This window comes from Mirounga leonina, unplaced genomic scaffold, assembly GCF_011800145.1.
Source record: "Mirounga leonina isolate KUSES-001 unplaced genomic scaffold, KU_Mleo_1.0 Mir_173, whole genome shotgun sequence".
NCBI lineage: Eukaryota > Metazoa > Chordata > Mammalia > Carnivora > Phocidae > Mirounga > Mirounga leonina.
Genome location: NW_023270447.1, coordinates 90,077,200 through 90,094,057, shown reverse-complemented (window position 1 = coordinate 90,094,057; position 16,858 = coordinate 90,077,200). Strand labels below are relative to the sequence as shown.

The 16,858-nt window shown below is 61.1% G+C and overlaps 1 protein-coding gene across 1 annotated transcript in view; it reads right to left on the bottom strand.

Moving 5' to 3' along the window:
* Positions 1–16,858, bottom strand: part of CHD5 (chromodomain helicase DNA binding protein 5) — a 54,631-nt gene that overhangs the window by 32,592 nt on the left and 5,181 nt on the right. Inside the window, exons 2-9 of the mRNA XM_035020255.1 lie at positions 14,378–14,505; positions 8,883–9,062; positions 6,300–6,418; positions 5,545–5,783; positions 3,799–3,923; positions 2,275–2,398; positions 1,583–1,749; positions 1,190–1,411 (exon numbers count right to left, since the gene is read on the bottom strand). Of these exons, the coding sequence (XP_034876146.1) occupies positions 1,190–1,411; positions 1,583–1,749; positions 2,275–2,398; positions 3,799–3,923; positions 5,545–5,783; positions 6,300–6,418; positions 8,883–9,062; positions 14,378–14,505 (1,304 nt within the window). The remainder of the gene's footprint in view (positions 1–1,189; positions 1,412–1,582; positions 1,750–2,274; positions 2,399–3,798; positions 3,924–5,544; positions 5,784–6,299; positions 6,419–8,882; positions 9,063–14,377; positions 14,506–16,858) is intronic.

Sequence of the window (16,858 nt, the reverse complement as noted above, 5' to 3'; positions counted from 1 at the left end):
GCACCCCACCCTGAGGCTCTGGGGGGCACCGTGGACAGAGGAGGATCTCCAAGTTCAAGGCTTAGCCAAAGCGCCCCACCCTGAGGCTCTGGGGGGCACCGTGGACAGAGGAGGATCCCCAAGTTCAAGGCTTAGCCAAAGCGCCCCACCCTGAGGCTCTGGGGACATCAGGCTGTCCCAAGGCTCTCTCCAACAAGCTGCCCTGCTCCCCAGGTCAGCACCACCGTGACTCCACAATACTGCCCTGTCCTCAGGAGCCCGCACATGCTGCACACACAGGAGATGGGCAACATGGGTGTGTGCACACGCACGCACACGCACGCACACGCACACACGCCAGAAGCCCAGATGCACACCGGGGACTGGGGCTGGCCACAGCACAGCCCAGGATCCAGAGGGCGGGAAATCCAGCACTGGGGGTGGGCCTGGGGGACAACTGGGAGCATGGGGGCCTTCTAATGCATACAGCCACCAGGGGTGGGGTGGGGGGTGCTCTCCTCTCCCTGCCTCCTGCCCTCTCACCGCCCCCAGCCCTGGGACGGGAGGCAGGTCCAGGGAGGGTCTGAGTGGGCAGTTCTGCTGTGCGGCTTGAGACAAGTCACCTTACTCCCTGAGCCCGTTTTATCATCTAAAAATGGGAATGACAAAGGCCAGTACTCGGCAACTCGGAGAGCGGTGAAGGGATCCCCAACCCACAGCGGCTGTGAGGGGGGTGGTAGGGTTACCACCACCTATGTCTTCACTACGGCTCAGGGAAAACTGCGTCTGGGTCTCAACGGGGTCGAGACGCAGAGAGGGTCTTAGTGAGGCGGGGAGGCGGGACTCGGGGGTGGGGGGGCACTGTGGTGGGCGGGGACTCCGGTGGACACTGCAAGGGGTGGGGCCCAGAACGTCGCGGATCGGGCCTGGGCCGGCAGGGACCAGGCCCTCGGTGGGCGGGGCTTTGTGGGTGGGCGGGGCTTAGCCCTACAGAGGCAGAGCCTTTGGTGGACGGGGCTGCGCTGGCGGGGCGTGGCCTGGAGAGGCGCGGGCGGGGCTTGTGGGTGGGCGTGGCCCGGGCCGGCGGAAGCGAGGCCTTTGTGGGCAAGGCCTGCTGGGGGCGTGGTCTCGGTGGGCGGGGCAGTGAGGTGCCGGGAGAGGGGCCTGGGGTCGGGCGGCGCGGGCGGCGCGGGGCGGGCGTAACACTCACAGTACAGCGCGGGCAGAGCCATTCACCGTTTGGGATCTCGGGCAGCGGCGGGTTGAGGCAGTGCAGGTGGTAGGAGGAGGGGCACGCGTCGCAGCAGAGCAGTTCACCCCCGTCCTTGCACACGCGGCAGAACTCCATGTGGTCGTCCTCCTCCTCCTCGCAGCCGCCCTCCTCCTCGTCGTCCTCGTCGTCCTTTGGCTCCCACTGGATCCCCTCCTTCTCCTGGAGGGGAGAATCCGGGTGGAGGCACCTCGGGCCGGGCCCCCTCCAGCACGGTGCGACTCCCTCCCTCCCGCGCGCGCCTCTCCCATTCTACACCTCCCCACTGGCTGCGCGATCCGGGAGCCAGGCACCGGCCGCGCCCCCGCCCCCGAGCCTCTGCCACGGGCTTACACAGTGGGGACAGCTCCACTTGCCCTCGGGAGCCTTCTCCAGCTCTGGATCAAGGCAGACGAGGTGGTAGGCCCGCGGGCAGGTGTCACACAGGATAATCTCCCCGCCCTGCTGGCACACCTCACAGTAGTCCTGGTGGTCCGTCTCGTAGCCATCACCATCGTCAACTGGGGAGAGGGCAGAGGCGGTCGTGGAGGACCTGGCCCCCACTCCCAATGCCCAACCAATCTCCACCCCAGGCTGGACCGGTCCCCGGTAGGTGTTTAATAGGTGTTGGATGAATGGATGGTGGATGGACAGGTGGGGTGAATAAATGTCTGAGGAAAGGCTGAGGGGGTAAAGGGGTGGAGAGAGGGTTGGAAGTAAAAGGGAGGGAGGGAGGAGGATGGGTGGGGGGCTGGGAGGGAGGGGATAATGCGTTAGAGGGTGGATTTTGCAGGAGGTTAAGAAGCAGTTCCTTCTCCTGTGCAAACGCCCCCAGGGGGCCTACACCAAAAGTCCCTAATTTAGCCTCACTGGGACAAGACCCCTCCCCTGACCACAGAGACCAACGGGGTGAGGAAACACAGGTGAACTTCCTGGCCGAGGCCAGGAGAGGCTGAGGCATGAGGATGGCCTCCCCTGCTAACCAAGGGGGGCTCTGCACCCCACCCCTTCTACCAGGACAGCCATGGAACCCCAGGAAGTCCTACTCCTCTTCTTCTTGCGCCGCCTCTTGCTCTTCTTCCCCAGGGCTGTGGAGCCCTCAGAGCGCATGGAGGAGCTGTGGATGCTGGCGCTGTCGAAGTCTGACTCCTCCCGCTCATCTTCCTCACTCTGCGGGCGGGGCGGGGGGTGGGGGGAATGGTGAGTCTAGAGCCCGCCCTGGGGGCTCATCCCAAGGGCCTCACTGGCTTGGGCAGAGGATGGGGTAGGGCAGGGCATGATGGAGGCTCCAGAGGCACGGTGTTCTCTGTGGTTCATCTCATCTCCACCTGGTTAGAAACCCCAAAGGTCCCACCCACCAGTCTAGCCTGATGTCCTACCACCTTCCCCAAGCCCTGCTCTCCAGCCCTCAGACACAACCCACATTTCCCATACCTTTCCCCCCGGCCCTGCTCTCCACCCTGCCAAACTCCTACACCTCCTCAAGGAAAAGCCCTAAACACCTCCTCCAAGGAGCCTTCCCAGATTTCTCCTTAACTGGACCTGTTGCACAGCCTGTGTGCCAGGTCTGGTCTGTCCCATCTGCCTGTCATTAGCTCTCTCCCAGTGTATCTCCCAAACACCCTCCAGACTGTGAACACCTCCGGAGCAGGGCCCACCGTGGCTGAGCCGAGAGCCAAGCACACAAAAATGTGCTCAACAAATATTTGCTGAGCTGGGTCACACCTGCTGCTCCGTGCTCCCCTCTGGAGCAGCTAAACTCAAATCCTGTCATTTGCCTCTACCAAGGGACAAAGAAATGGCTTCCAACTCTGCCCCTCTACAGAGATGGGGCAAGGTATGGGAAACAGGTGCCCTGTGGGGATGGGGGAGGGTATGAATGCTCCCCTCCCCATAGAGAAGGGAGGGCCAAAGGCTCAGATGGGGACTTAGGGTCAGTCTGAACCTGGTGCCAGAGCTGGCCCTGGAAGGGCAAGGGAGGGTCAGAGCTCCAGCCCAGCCTGATCCTGCCTACATGCCACCTTCCTGAGGCCCAGCCTCCCAGCAGACCTGGTCATGCAGGCCCCATCAGGACTCTTAAGGGCCAGCTGACTCTCCCACCTGCTACCCAGATGGAGCAGAGCCAGAACTGAGCCCTCAGTCCAGCAAGGTAGACAGGGGAGCTCCCTGCCCAGAGTCCTGATTCAGGAGAGTGGACTAACAGCCTTGCATTCCAGTCACCCTGCCTTCACATGGCACACACGTGCACACACACGTTCACACACATGCAGAATGCATCTGAAGGCTGCTCACACACCCACGCACATGGCCAAGTACATGTGGTCTCTCTGTCTCTCACACTCACATATCCCAGTCCACCCTATCACACACTCACACATTTATACACTCACACACTCATGCTCACAGATACATGCATTCCCATTCACACACACTCATGCTCACACACATTCCAGTCCACTCACATTTACACACTCACACTCATGTTCACAAATACACATGCTCCTATTCACACACACTCATGCTCACACACATTCCAGTCCACCTTCTCACACACACACACACACACTCACCGAGGAGCCTTTCTTCCTCTTGTTGCTGATCCCTCCAAAGCGGAACTTGAGCCCAGCTACCTTTCTCCCCTTGCCCTTCTTCTTCGCATCCTTGGACCCTTTGATCTTCTTCCTCACTCCTGGCCCTGCAAAGTGACGGTGGATAATCCACACCTGCCGCGGCTCGCTCGCCCAGTGCCATGATTTCAGTCAGCCCCCCAGGGACTACACAAGGGAAGGGTCGCTCTGCCACCGCCCCTTTCCAGATGAGAAGGCTGAGCAGTGAGTCCTTGCGTAAGAGTGACACAGCAAGCAAGGGGGAGCCAGCAAGTAGCCCCCACTCCGTCTCTGCTCCGGCCACCAGTGCCCTGGTTCCATGAATGGCGGAACTGCCAGCCATCTTGGGGACAGCCCTGCCCTATCCCAACTCCCCCGAAAAGAGCTGTCCCCAATGAAGCCATGGGCCCCGGTGGCCAGCAGGGCCACCAAGGGCACACCCACCCCTCTGTGGTCCAAACCTGGGCCCTGGAGGGCAAGAAGGCCTTTCCCCAGCCGCCAGCCTCCAGGTCATCCCCGGGCCCAGGCAACGCTGGCACCACTCAAGACTGCCCCCCACCTGTGCCCATCACCCACCACAAACACCAGCTCCCAGGTGGCCAGCAGGGTTGAGGCTGTTTTTTTGGAGACAGCCACAGGACAATTAGCCACCTGGGGAGAAATGACCCCTCAGCAGCCTCTCCCACCGGGCTGAGCAGGGAAGATGGGGCCCTGGTGGCACGTGGCCTTGCCCCGGGCCCTCCTCCAGCCGTATCACACACAGATGGGGCTGGGAGCCCAGCTGTAACCTCTGTGGCGCCACGGAAAATCTATTTCAATTTTTCAGGCTCTGAATGGGCAGCTCAGGGAATCAATAGCTCAATGGCTAGAGCCCAAGAGGAAATGAGAAAGCAAGGCAGGCTGGGGAGGCCCAGGACAGGGGACGGCGAGGAAGGAGAGCAGGAGTAGGCTCTAAACCCCATGTCACTCTGCTCACTGGGCCCCCGCAGAGACCTGGAAAGGGGTACATCATTCCAGAAACCAAAGCTCCTTGGGGCTGCAACAATGGGTCCCCAGAGCCCCCAAAGACCCCCATCAGAATCCAATCAGTACCTAGAAAGGCTGAGCTGCTGGCAACCCCACCTTTGAGCACCCTGGGGAGATGCATGTCTCTACCCCAATGGGGCCAGAAATCCTCCACCTAGGCAAGGTCCCTCCCCAGGGGACTTGAAGTCACAGAGAGCCTCTGCTGTCCCTATTCTCCCCCAGACACCAGACACCCACCACTGAATCCGATTTCGTCAGGTGCTTCCTCCCAGGGAAGCCGGCCCTGACCACCACCACACTCATGCACGTCCATTACCCCGAGGGCTGGGTACCCAGACAAGAGGGGTCAGTGGGCTAACCTTGGAACCCTTCTGCTCAAACTCAAGAGCCCCCTGACTCCCAGCAGCATGGGCCTCCCCTGCCCCTCCCTGCATGCCAAGTCGGAGGGGGCCAGGTGCAAGAGTCCCAAAGCTCCAAGCACACTGTCTCCTGTTTCACCCCAGCCCCCAAAGGGGAAGCGGGACAGAAGCTACGAAGCCACAATACAGCTGAGAAAGGGCGAGGGGGTCCAAGGTCAACCAAGGCACTGGGTCCTTGGTAAAGCCTGTCCCCGCTGCCCGAGGCTATAGGGTCTGGGCTGCGACTCTGCCAGCAGGGCTGGGTGCCCACCCCCCACAGCCTTACCCTTGCCCTCCTTGGTCTTGGCCTTGCGGATAGGTACAGGCTGGGGTGCCTGCTGGGGGCTGACGGCCAGCGGAGGGGCGATGGTGACGGTCTCCACGGCCGCGGCCACCGCCGCTGCAGCTGCTGCTGCTGAGCTCCCCTTGAAAGGGTTGTTGGCGCTGAACTCCCGCCACTTGGCTCCCAGAACGGTCATCATTTTGGACATGGGGATCTTCGGGTTCTTCTTGGCAATGAGCGGCCTGCGTGGGGTGAAAGCACCGCCGTGGAGGGGATGAGACCCCCCCGAGGACCCAGGCACCCCCTTCTTCTCCCATGCTCCCATGTTCCAGGCTGGGAAAACTGAGCAGAAAGCGAGGCAGGGCGCAGGGGAGAGGACACAGCCTGAGACTCCAGTCCACACCCAAACACTCCTGATTCCCTATTTATGTGGTTGGCAATCTTCTAGTTGGGTTTCCAGACCCTGTACCACCTGAGGGACCAGGGGGAAGAGCCTCCCGTGGGCCACTGGGTGTCCGGCCCCATTTCTTCCAGAGCTGAGACAGGCCATGAGGGCTTAAGGCCCTGGGGATTGACCAGGACCACCATCCCGGGGCTCGGGGCAAGCAAGAGAAGGCCGGACCATCTGTTAAAAATGAAAGGGGTTCTGCCCAGGGTTGGCGTCAGCCTGATGGCCCCCCTGCACCCCAGAAGCCTGGGGTCCCCCAGCTTGGCAGTTCCCATGGACGCTGGCCACGGTGGCTGGCAGTGTGGCCCACCTGAGGAACTGGCTGAAGGCCTTGTAGTTGGTCAGCGTGTGGTAGTCTGCCTCCGAGAACAGGTACTCCACGTCATCCAGGCCCCACTCGGCCATCAGCTGCCCCGAGGACTTGGGCTCCTAGGGACACCCAGGCCAGAGGTGGGGGTCAGCGCAGAGTCCTTCTGACATGCACCCCCACCCCCAGAGCCCCCACCCAGGAGGTCTCAGAATGGGTGGGGAGGCTGTGTCTGCAGTTCCTACCCACCCTCCGCTTCCCAGCCCGCCCCCCCTTCATCAGTGGGAATGGCTCAGGCACCAGCTCATGAGGGGGTGCAGGGCCAAGCCTGGGGGTTTAGTGTAGGGGCTCTGGGGGGGAGGCTCTGTGCACACCCAGGGCAGAAGCAGTAACAGAACTCATTCTCTGGGAGGAATGTGTTCTGGGAATTTGGGCACCAGGCCAGAAGAGCAGCCTGCAGGCCTAGCCTAAAGGGCAGCTGTCCCTGGGGAGGCAGCAGGGCTGAAGGGCTGCCTGAGGCATGCTGGGGAGAAATGAGGCTGCCTCCACATGTCCCTGGTAGAGTCACGCATGGACCCCATGAAATGACAGGCTGATGCTCCCCTGCTTCCAGGGCCAGGGTGGGGGCATGGGACAAGGGCCCAGCTGAAGGCAGACACGTGAGAGGGTCCCTTGGCTATTGCTCGCTTTCCAGATGGGGCACTGAGGCCCGAGGAGGCGTGTGACTCCCCAAGGGCACACAGCGAGCTCTCCAGACAGCCGGGCCGGCTGAGGTGGGTGAGGGTGGGGGTGCGGCTACGAGCTTGGCCTCTAGAGCCAGACAGACCCTGATTCTAATCCCAGCTCTACCCTACATGGGCAGCGACAGGTGGACAAGCTACTTCACCCCCCTATGCCTGTTTCCTCGTCTGTAGAACGGGATAACAGCACCTGCCTCCCAGGAGGGAACAAGTTAGCACAAGTGCTTGGAACAGGGCCGCTCCTGCCCTCGGTGGCCCTGGTTCCAGGCAGCCCTGCCCCAGCCCCACCCACTGACCCATTCAGCCAATCAGCACTTGCCACACCCAGGAGCAGTCATTGGCCCGGTGCCACTGGGTCTCCCATGTGGACAATGTGCGAGGACTCAGGCCTGCTTTCCCAGCTGCTGGAGGGCGCCGTGGGTGGCCAAGAAGCCCAGAGCTGCAGTGACACCCATTCTCAGCCACGAGGGTGCCTGGCCTGAGCTGGGAGCTGACCCCCCACGGGCAGGGTGAAGGATGTGAAGACACAGGCCCTAGGTGACACCCCAAGCTGGAAGCCCCCTGGCCTCTCAACTCCCGGGCCACCGATCCAGCAAACCCCATCACTGCTGAAGCCCCTTGGAGCTGGGCTGTCTGCCCCCACAAAAGAAGACCACCCGGGAGGTGCACACAGCCTCCCTCGGTCCCGGGAACTGAAAACCAGGCCTGCCTGCCCAGCGCTCTCCGGACGCCCGTTCTCTGCGACTGGTCAGCGGGGCCCCCACTGTGGGACGCCCTCCCATGGCCCAACTGCCCCCACGACACGCAGCCATTCCTGGAGGCCCCTCGGACCTTGCTCCCAGCAGGAAGCAGAGCAATGTGAGCCTGAGGGGGTAACAGTGCCGTGGGAGAACCCTGGATTGTGCCCACAAGTCCATCCTGCAAGCTGTCAGCCCTCAGCTATGATCAGTCACAGATGACTCACAACACACGTGCTGGCTAATGAAATCCCTCTGGGTGTCGGGACACCATGGTGCTTCCTGACTTCAGCCGCTGACGGCCACCATTTCTGCCTCACCCAGCAGGACCGATATTTACGGAGTCCTTATCTTTAAATCCACCGCTAGCCCAACCTGAGCTTGGGGGCCATGCCGACTCACTGACATCTGCCGCTGCCCAAGAGCTGGGCCCAGGGCCCGTCCCCTCCCCGAGGAGCCCTGCAGTGGCTCTGAGACCCCAGGGGCCTCGACCTGCTTCACATCATGCCACACACGCACAGAGAAGCCGCTTTCCCCCAGGGAGAGCTGCAGGCCCCTCCACGTAGCTGCCCTGACTCTTGCTCATGGGACACCCTCTTGGATGGCCAAGCGGCCAGAAATTCAGAATACACGCGGAGTAACAAAGTTCCCCTTCTGCCGGAAGCAGAGTTGTCTGGCCGCTTCTTGCTGTCAGAGGTTCCATTTGCTGGTTTATTCTCCCAGAGTGCTCCTGACCCGAAACTTGAGCCAGAACACCACTCTCCTCAGACAGAGCTGTGCGCTCCAGGAGAGGAGCAGAAAATACATCAGCAAGAGGCCACTCCACATGCCCCCCAAACTCCTAAATGTCATCCATCGTTATTTCAAATGCGTCTCCAGGACTTGGGCACGGTGTTCCTTGCACACTTGCATCCACGCTCATGCCCACAGGCCCACCTGCCCCCGGCAGCCACACACACACACACACGGGGCGAGGGAAGGATGCTCTGGCCCTTTGCTCGCAGGGGATCCCGGGTCAGAAAGCAGAGAACCGACTGGAAGCCTTGGCCCATCCATGCCGGGCATCCTGCTGGAGCCCAGGCCCCTTCCGCCGGGCCTCAGGGTTTTACCTTTAGACACCCGTCGTCATTATCATCCTCGTCATCATCCTTCCTTTTTCGCTTGGCTTTTTTCTCCTTCTTGTCCTTGAGCTTTTTCTTCTTCTTTTTATTAGGGGAGTAGTCACTGCCCTCACTCTCCGACTTCTCTTCCAGATCCTCTTCATTTTCTGACAGCTCATCATTGCTCCCCTGGAAGAGAAAGGAGGATGGTCAGGGCAACAGGGGCCCGAAGAAAACCGAGTCCTGGGTGGCAGGACTGCCCTCCACGGCCCCCTGGCACAGACAGTCAGCCCATGCTTTCCGGATCATTCAGCGTTCGGCTGCTCACAGCCCATCACAAGCCCAGCCCGAGGGGCTGCCCCGAGCCAGCACTGGGCAAGGGTCCCGTCCCCCATGGCTGGGCCTCCAGTTCGGTGCAGCCAGCCTAGAGAGCCCCGGGGTGAGGCTCAGGCTCTGCTTGAATCAGAATTAGGTTTCTAAGGACTTGAGGATTTTAACCAGTGTGACGGGAGAGCGCTGGGACCCGGGAATTTGTGCAGGACGTGATGTCTGGAGCCAAAAAACAAAGTGCAGGGGAAAACCCCAGGCAAACGGGTGGGCAAAGCGCCAGGGGTGTGAGCCAGCGCCCGACCTCTGTGCAGACCTGTGCACCCCATGGAGCCGCACCTGTCGAGGGAAACCTGTAATTACTGTAGACTGCATGTCCCAGTTTCATCTGTCTGTGGGCCCTCCAGAAGCTTCTACGGCCCAAGCCCACCTTCTCCACCACCCCCACCCCGCCACTTCGTCTCGAGAGGAGACAAGGTAATTTAGGCAGCTCTTAAGCTTGGCTTCCTTGATTTAGTTTCCCGTCTGTACAGGCAGCAAATGGCCCATTTCTATGGAGATAAGGGCGTTCACAGCCAGATCATCCCCACCACAAATACACTGCCCCTCCAAGGAAGCTGTTTGTTTACTCTCCGCCTCTCCAGATGCAAGTGGACTGGCAGAGCCCTTCCCAGCCCCCTCCGGGCCTGGGTCTGCGGAGAGGCTGGGCCCTGAGGCTCCAATTACCAGCACGGGGCTTGGCATTTTAGAGCTGGCTGTTGACTGTTTTCAAGGTGAGCTAAGAGAAGCACGGAAATGACAGAGAACTGGAGAGGTGGAAAATGAGCTTGGGAAACAGCACTGGGAGGCAGGGGGAAGAACGCTGAAGAGGACATAGGGAAGGGGCAGGATGGGGGAGGGGAAAGAGGAGAGCAGGTGGGAGAAGGGAAGGGGGAAGCAAGGGCAGCGGGTCTGTCTGGAGGCTCTTGGGCCCCACCGGATCTCTGCCCTTTCCAGGCACACTGTAAAGAGTTGAGTGTCTTTCCCCAGGAGAGAGGCTCTTCCCAAGATACAGCTGGGAAAGGACTCCCCCACGGGCTCCCTGCACTTCCCGACTGTCTCCCACCGGGCTCTCTGCTCCCAAACCTTTTATGCTCATTAAGCCGCTGAGTCAGTGTGCTGGCTGGCCGTTGGCAGACAGCAGGGCCTCTGCGCCTTTCCGGAACTGGGTGTTTCCCGGAATACTGATTCGCTTTGCAGGGCCCCAGGGGCGAAGCTGGTCCTGGCTGCCGCTGGAACCTGCCTGGGGCAGGACAGCCTAGCGAGGGCTCCTGCTTCCAGGGCAGATGCCAATGCAGAGCCCTGGGGCCACAGCTCCCAGCTCTGCTACAGTCCTCTGGGGGGGCAGGGGTCAGACAGGGACATCTGTTTTCCCCGCGGGTGTAGCGTTCGGCCAGTTTCAAGAGACCACCCTTGAAGAGACCTGAGAGGCAGGCTTTACCCCAGCCCTCACCCCAGCAAAGGTAAGGATGGGAGAAGGAGGCGGCCATGAATTTCAGCACCTCGGACAGAGGCTGTGGGCGGCCGGAGGGAGGGGCATGGGGCTGGCCCTCAAGCTGCCCTGGGGTGGACCCCGCACACCAAACTGGGAATGAGGCAGGACGACCCATGCCCGATACCCACTCGGCTGAGACTCGAGTGGACTGGCTGTGGGTCCTGGGGCTCCCTAGGGAGTCTGCAGGACACAGAATGGCCTAGGAGCTCTGTCCCTTGCCAGCCTGGAACCAGGCAAGTCACTAGGGCCTGCCCTCAGCCTCCTCATCTGTGAAATGGGGGATTCAACAAAGGGTGGCAAGAGGCACAAAGGAGATGGTGTGAGAGGAGGCTGCATACATTCTGAAATGGGAGAGACCCAAGCACCCCTGACCCCAACTCTGCTTGGAAGACAAAGATGCAGGCCAGACGACAGACTTAAGGACCTCACCAGCCTCACCCTTCTCATTTCTGCAAATCAGGACCAGGCTAAGTCAACAGCAGAGACTGTGCCCGCAGCTGGGTGTCACCTACAGTGCAGCTGGGCAACCTGCAGCTGACGGAAGAGGCTGTTGTGGGGCAACACCTGAGGGAGGACTGACCTGGGCATCTGACGGGAAGTAGGCATTGCCGTGTCCCAAGCGCAGGAAAGGTGAGAAGCAGCCGGCACAGCAATAGGGCCCAGAGGGAGTTGGAGGGAGGGACAGGAGGGCACCTCCAGCAGATTTCACTGTCTGTGTGTGTAACATGGACGCCAGGCCTGGAGAAAGGCCCCAAACTGAGCCTGCCGGAGGGCTGGACCAGTGTCCATTCCAGGGCTAATGGCAGAGCAGGGGGGCCAAGACCCTCCTTAAGGAATGAGTGAGAGATACCACGGGGCACATCCACCACTCACTGGTGCTCCAGTGGCCCCCTAGGAGATGGCAGGGGTGGCAGCCCCTCATTCTAAGGACAGGGGAGACTTCTCCCTCCACTGCCTGCCTGCATCAGGGAAAGCCTTGTCAGAAAGAAAGCTCTGAATCCTCATTTCTCCCAACTCACCACCTGTTCCTTGATCCTCTCCAGCAGAGCCTTCTCCACCCACCCCAGCAAATGAAGTTCACACTGCCTGGGCCCACCCCCACCTGCAACCCGATCTCATCGAAGCCCTCCTGGCTGTTCGGGATGGGGTGGGGGTGCAGGACTGGTCTTTGGAGATTGGTTTCCCACCGGCATCATAAGCCGGTATCCGTATCTCTGCATCCAGCTGTTTGGACCCTTCAAGACCAGGGCCTCCTTTTTTCTCTCCCCAAAATCTTTCCTTGCAGAGCAAGGGGCAAGGGGAAGGGCAGCAAGTGGTTGTAAAAACGACATGAAGAGGAGTGACCCAGGAGCAGGACCTGGAGGGATGCAGCACCAGCCAGTGGCGAGAAGGAAAGAATGACCGAGAACCAGGGGTAGATCAGCCGGTTCAGTATCTTGGAACTTATAGAAGGGGTCTGGGGCCAAGCCACGTTCAGGGAAGGAGACACACACACAGAGCAACACCGTCCTAATAAAGCCCTGAACCAACCTCAGCCCCAAGCCACGCCACAGGCTATGAACACGTCGGGGCTTTGACCTTGATGCTGTCCTTTGGGCTGTGGCCGCCCCAGGCGTGACTGCAGGGGAGGCATCTCGTGGTCAAAGAGTCTTAGTGGACTCCGAGTCCCTAACCAAATCCATCTGCTGCCTCAAACACCACGCCCAGGCTTCATGTGTGCAGAGCTGGGGGTAAGAGGGAGGGCTCTCTGCCCTGACCCCCGGCCCACTGAGGCCAGAGCATGCCACCAATGCAGGCCCCAGGGACCCCAAGTGGACAGTCCCTGCCCGCCCTTCCTCCTCCCCAGCTCTGCGGATACCTTTTATCAGGGCCTCCCATCTCTCTCTCCCTTCCCTCTGCACCCAGCGCTCAACACACACCGCATCTCCCGATAAAGGAGGCATTTACACTCAAAAGGGAGGATTCAGAGAGTTGGTCATTCTCAATTTGGGGTCCTTCAAGATTGAGAGGGAAAAAGAAAGAATGAAATATGAGCCTTCCCATTCACGAGTGTTATAAACAGTTATAATTTAGCACTGAATAATTGGTTGCTATGGTAACCGCGCCGTACAGGTTGAAATCATTTCTCCCTCCTGCGCTGGGCCTGACAAGGAGCTTCATCTACATATGCTCAGGTTCTGGCCACAGCCCGGTTGTTTTATGTAAATCATGATCCGCGACTTGCTGCCTGTCCCCACCCCCACCCCGCCAAAAAAAACCCCCGCAGCCCCTCTTCTGCCACCACCCACCGCCTTATCTTGGGGCCACCTGGTTGGAGATGATGGGGGGCACAGGGTGAAATCCCCCTCCCCATGACCTGGGGACCCAGGTAGGCGCAGACGGACGGGTGGGGGCTGGGGGCCAAGATGCTGCTCTCTGGCTACAGCCCCCTCCAAACCCTCTAAGATCTGACAGCTGGCCAAGCCAGGCTCTCAGGAGTACAGGGGATGGGGCAGCAATGACCTAAGGGTCACCTTGGGGGCCTGCCAGGTAGCACCCAGTCATCTGCAAGCCTCCCATCCACCCGGCCCTCCATCCCTAGTGAGAAGCCGAAGGAAGGAGAGGGGGTGAGCAAGTGAGGGGAGGGAAGAAGGTGGAGGTTGGAAATGAGGCTGGAGGGGAAGGAGAAATGGAGAGGAGGAGGGGAGAGAGTAAGGGAGCTAGGGGTGGCTGAGGCAGAGGCCAAGCTCCGGCCAAAACAGCAGAGGGAGACACAGAGAGGGGCCCAGACAAACACACACATTGTCACGTAGGTCCCCGGGGAAGAAGGGAGGGGTGGGACCTGAGTGAGCCTGGCACTGGGTAGAGGGGAGGCAAGCACCAGCCCTCCCAGGCTTTGGACACCACTGGCCCTCCCAGCCGTGAACCCATGACCTCCCAGCCGTGAACCCATGCCCCCCAGCCCCAGCCACACCACTCTACAGACACAGCCCACCTCTAGCCTCCTACCTGGCCAGGGCAGGGTGGGGAGGGGAGGGTCCTGCTGCACTGTGTGCCCAGGAAGGAGCGAGAGCATTCAGCCCTGCCTGGGGCACCCCTGGTGGTCCTTCATCTGCATCTGGGAACTGGGTGGAGCCTGCCGGAAGGCCTGAGACCAAGGACTAGAGCGCACTGGGTGTCCCATCCAGGTCCAGTGCCCGTGAAAGCAGTTGCCAGAGAGAAACGCTTGGAGTGGGGGCTGTGCTGGGAGCTCCTGCCCTCGGCACAGGGTACAGCACAAGGCCCCAGGATCCTAGACTCCACGTCCCCCCACAATGTCCACAGAGCCTCAGGTCTTGGGAGGTGAGGACGACACGTCAAAGCCTCAACCAGAAGGTCTGTGTCTGCATCGCGGGCTTCTGCCTGCCCGGAACTATCTATGCTCTGTGGCATAAAGATAAACGACGCTAGAATGTCCCGCTTAAGAGGACAGGGCATTTCTGATCTGACGCACAAAGTCTGTACAGGCCGCTTTTGGAGTCTCGCACTCGAACCCGGCTCTCAGGACACCCCCCTGGGCAGCTGGGACCTTTCCCCGCAGGCCCAAGCAGAGCAGCCAAGACCCCTCGGGGCCCTGGCCCCCCTCCCCCCACTGGCCCGACCCCAGCAGGGCCCCCCCACGCACCTCTTTCTTCTTCCGCTTCCCTTTGGACCGGTTCTCCTTGAGCTTCTTGGATTTCTTCTTCTTGGGAAGGCCCACGGGCTCCTCAGGGAAATAGTCATCAAAGCCTCCAAGGCCCCCATCTTCTTCTTCTGGAGGAGGCAGAAGTGGGAGGGGATGACTCTGCCACTTCCCTCAGGGAGGCTCCCAGTGGGGCAGCCAGCCCCGCAGGCCTCCACCTGCCTCCTCCACACCCCCTTCCCTGCACACAGGGCCCCGGCCTCCTCCCAAGCCCTCAGAGCCACCAGCCCAGACCCGGTGAGTGGAGTCCCAGCTCAGGCGGGTGGTGTCCCAGGCCCCCACTTCCCTGGGCCTTTCCTCCCCTTGCTGTAAAATGGGACAATAACCACCCACCCTGACAGGACGGTGCTCGGAAACAATGTTCTGAGCCAAAGCGAACAGCTAATGAAGAGTCCTCATGGACGTGGCTCCCCCGGAGAGGAAGCAGCTGCACTGATTCACCAAGCCATCTCTGGAGGGCTCCAGGGAAGGGTCGGAGCCCATTTCTGCCCTCCGGAGGCCCAGAGCGTGGTGGGGAGATGGCTTGTGAACGCAGGCGGATGGGGACGCATGGGTCACATCACCCAGGACCACAAGGAGCCACACGGCGGGGGGGAGAGGGGGGCGGTTGGAGGGAGACCAACAAGGACGCCAGGCTCCCCCCTTACTGGGGATCAGAGACCACATGGCCTCTCCCGCCCGAACCGCACACACACCCACACGGTACACTCACCCCCAGTCACACACGCAGGATGCCAAACCCATTCCGGCTGGGCACCCAGGAAGATGTGAAATTCCACAGAGATGCTGCATCCGCCACACGTGGGTTTCCAAAAGCGGCCACGAGTCCCGAGCTCCCCTCCCTCCTTCATGAATTTAAAAGGCCAAGACCAAAGGGGAGCGGGACAGGTGTGAGTGTGCAACAGGACTGTCTTGGAAGAAGCAACTGGCTTCGAGCTTCATGCCACCGCCCCCAACAAGGAGCGGGCTCCCTGTGCCCAGGGGAGCAAAGAGAAGAGCCAACGGGGGTTCCACCCCTGCAGGGGCTGGGGGAACACATAACAGGGAATCTCCGCCTGAGCGGGTCTGCCACCCCGCGACCCTGAGGAGGGCGCCCAGGAGACTTTCATCGGGAAAGGGGGAAGGGCGTCCCTGCTGAATCAAGTTCAAAGAAACAGAGCTCCCACCCACCTGGCGCAGGAAGCCCATCACCACACACACGGCTGTTGCTGACCGTGTCAGCCGGACAACAGCTCAGTGCAGACATGCCCACCGCAGGTGCTCAGACACGCATGTGCACACACCAACATCCGGCCTCCTGTCCTCCACACAGGTCCCCCTCATGCCCTGCCTGGGGCCCCTGTCCCCTGGAGTCCCCAGGCTCATGTGGCTCCCATCGCCTCACTCTGGGTGCAGCTAGAGGGCGCTGGTGACCTGGTGGCCACACCCCAGAGCCCTACATGGCCGGTTCCCCCTCGTACCACCTCCCTACCAGGGGCACCACTGTCTGGGCACCCAGAGGCCCCGAGGCCCCCTAAAGGGGGGGTGTTGTACAGCCCCCTAGGAGTCCGTGGGGTTAGGCAGCAGGGCATGCCCAAGTCCCAGTCCCCTCCCCATCCTGCTGGGCAAACACAGGTATGGAAAGGGACTCCCGGCAGGACCGGGAGCTGCTGCAGAGGTGGCCAGCTCAGTGATCCTGGCTGGCATGGGGGTCACAGCTGCCAGACCTTGGCCCGGGCTATGGCACACAGGGCCGAGTGGCGGGGCGGGGGCAGCCCAAAGCTGAGTTTAATGCGGGCCAGGTCTTGAGCGGAGCCAGGCTGAGCTAACCCTGTCCTGTCCTGTTCCTCTTAGCCCTCGCACAGGAGGGGCAGGGATTTTTCAGACCAGTTGAAAACATGCACGGGGACCCCCAGAGTCATCCTGGAGTGGCGGGGCCCGGAGGTGGTGACGGAGCTGTCCGTCCACACCTGCCAACCCCCACCCCTGCCTCCACCTCCCCCAGAGCCACAGGGAGATTGCTTGGGCAGAGCCACCCCTGCTCCCTGGCAATGCCCAGCTCCGATTATATAAGAGGCTCGGGCTGCTGCAGTCGGGAGGGGCCCTCTCCCTCCTGCCACCTCCCCGAATCCCCTGTCCCCCCAGCGGGGCAGTCCCCCAGATTGGGAAGGCCAGCTGAGCACATGGTCAACGACAGACCGACTGGCCAGCACAGCACACAAGGGGATGGACAGGTGGCTACGGGAGGTTATCTGCCTGGAGCAGAGGGCAAGGGGTCAGGGGATGCCCCACACTCTAGCCCTAATCCACGCCCAGAACGAGCCTCAGAGGATAAAGCCCCAGACCCTCTGCCCATGGACAGAGCCCCCCCTCCATTCCCAGAAGACCTCATAGCCTTCTCTGGGGCTGAGCATATGGTGGACGAGCCCTCACCCTCTGAGGGAC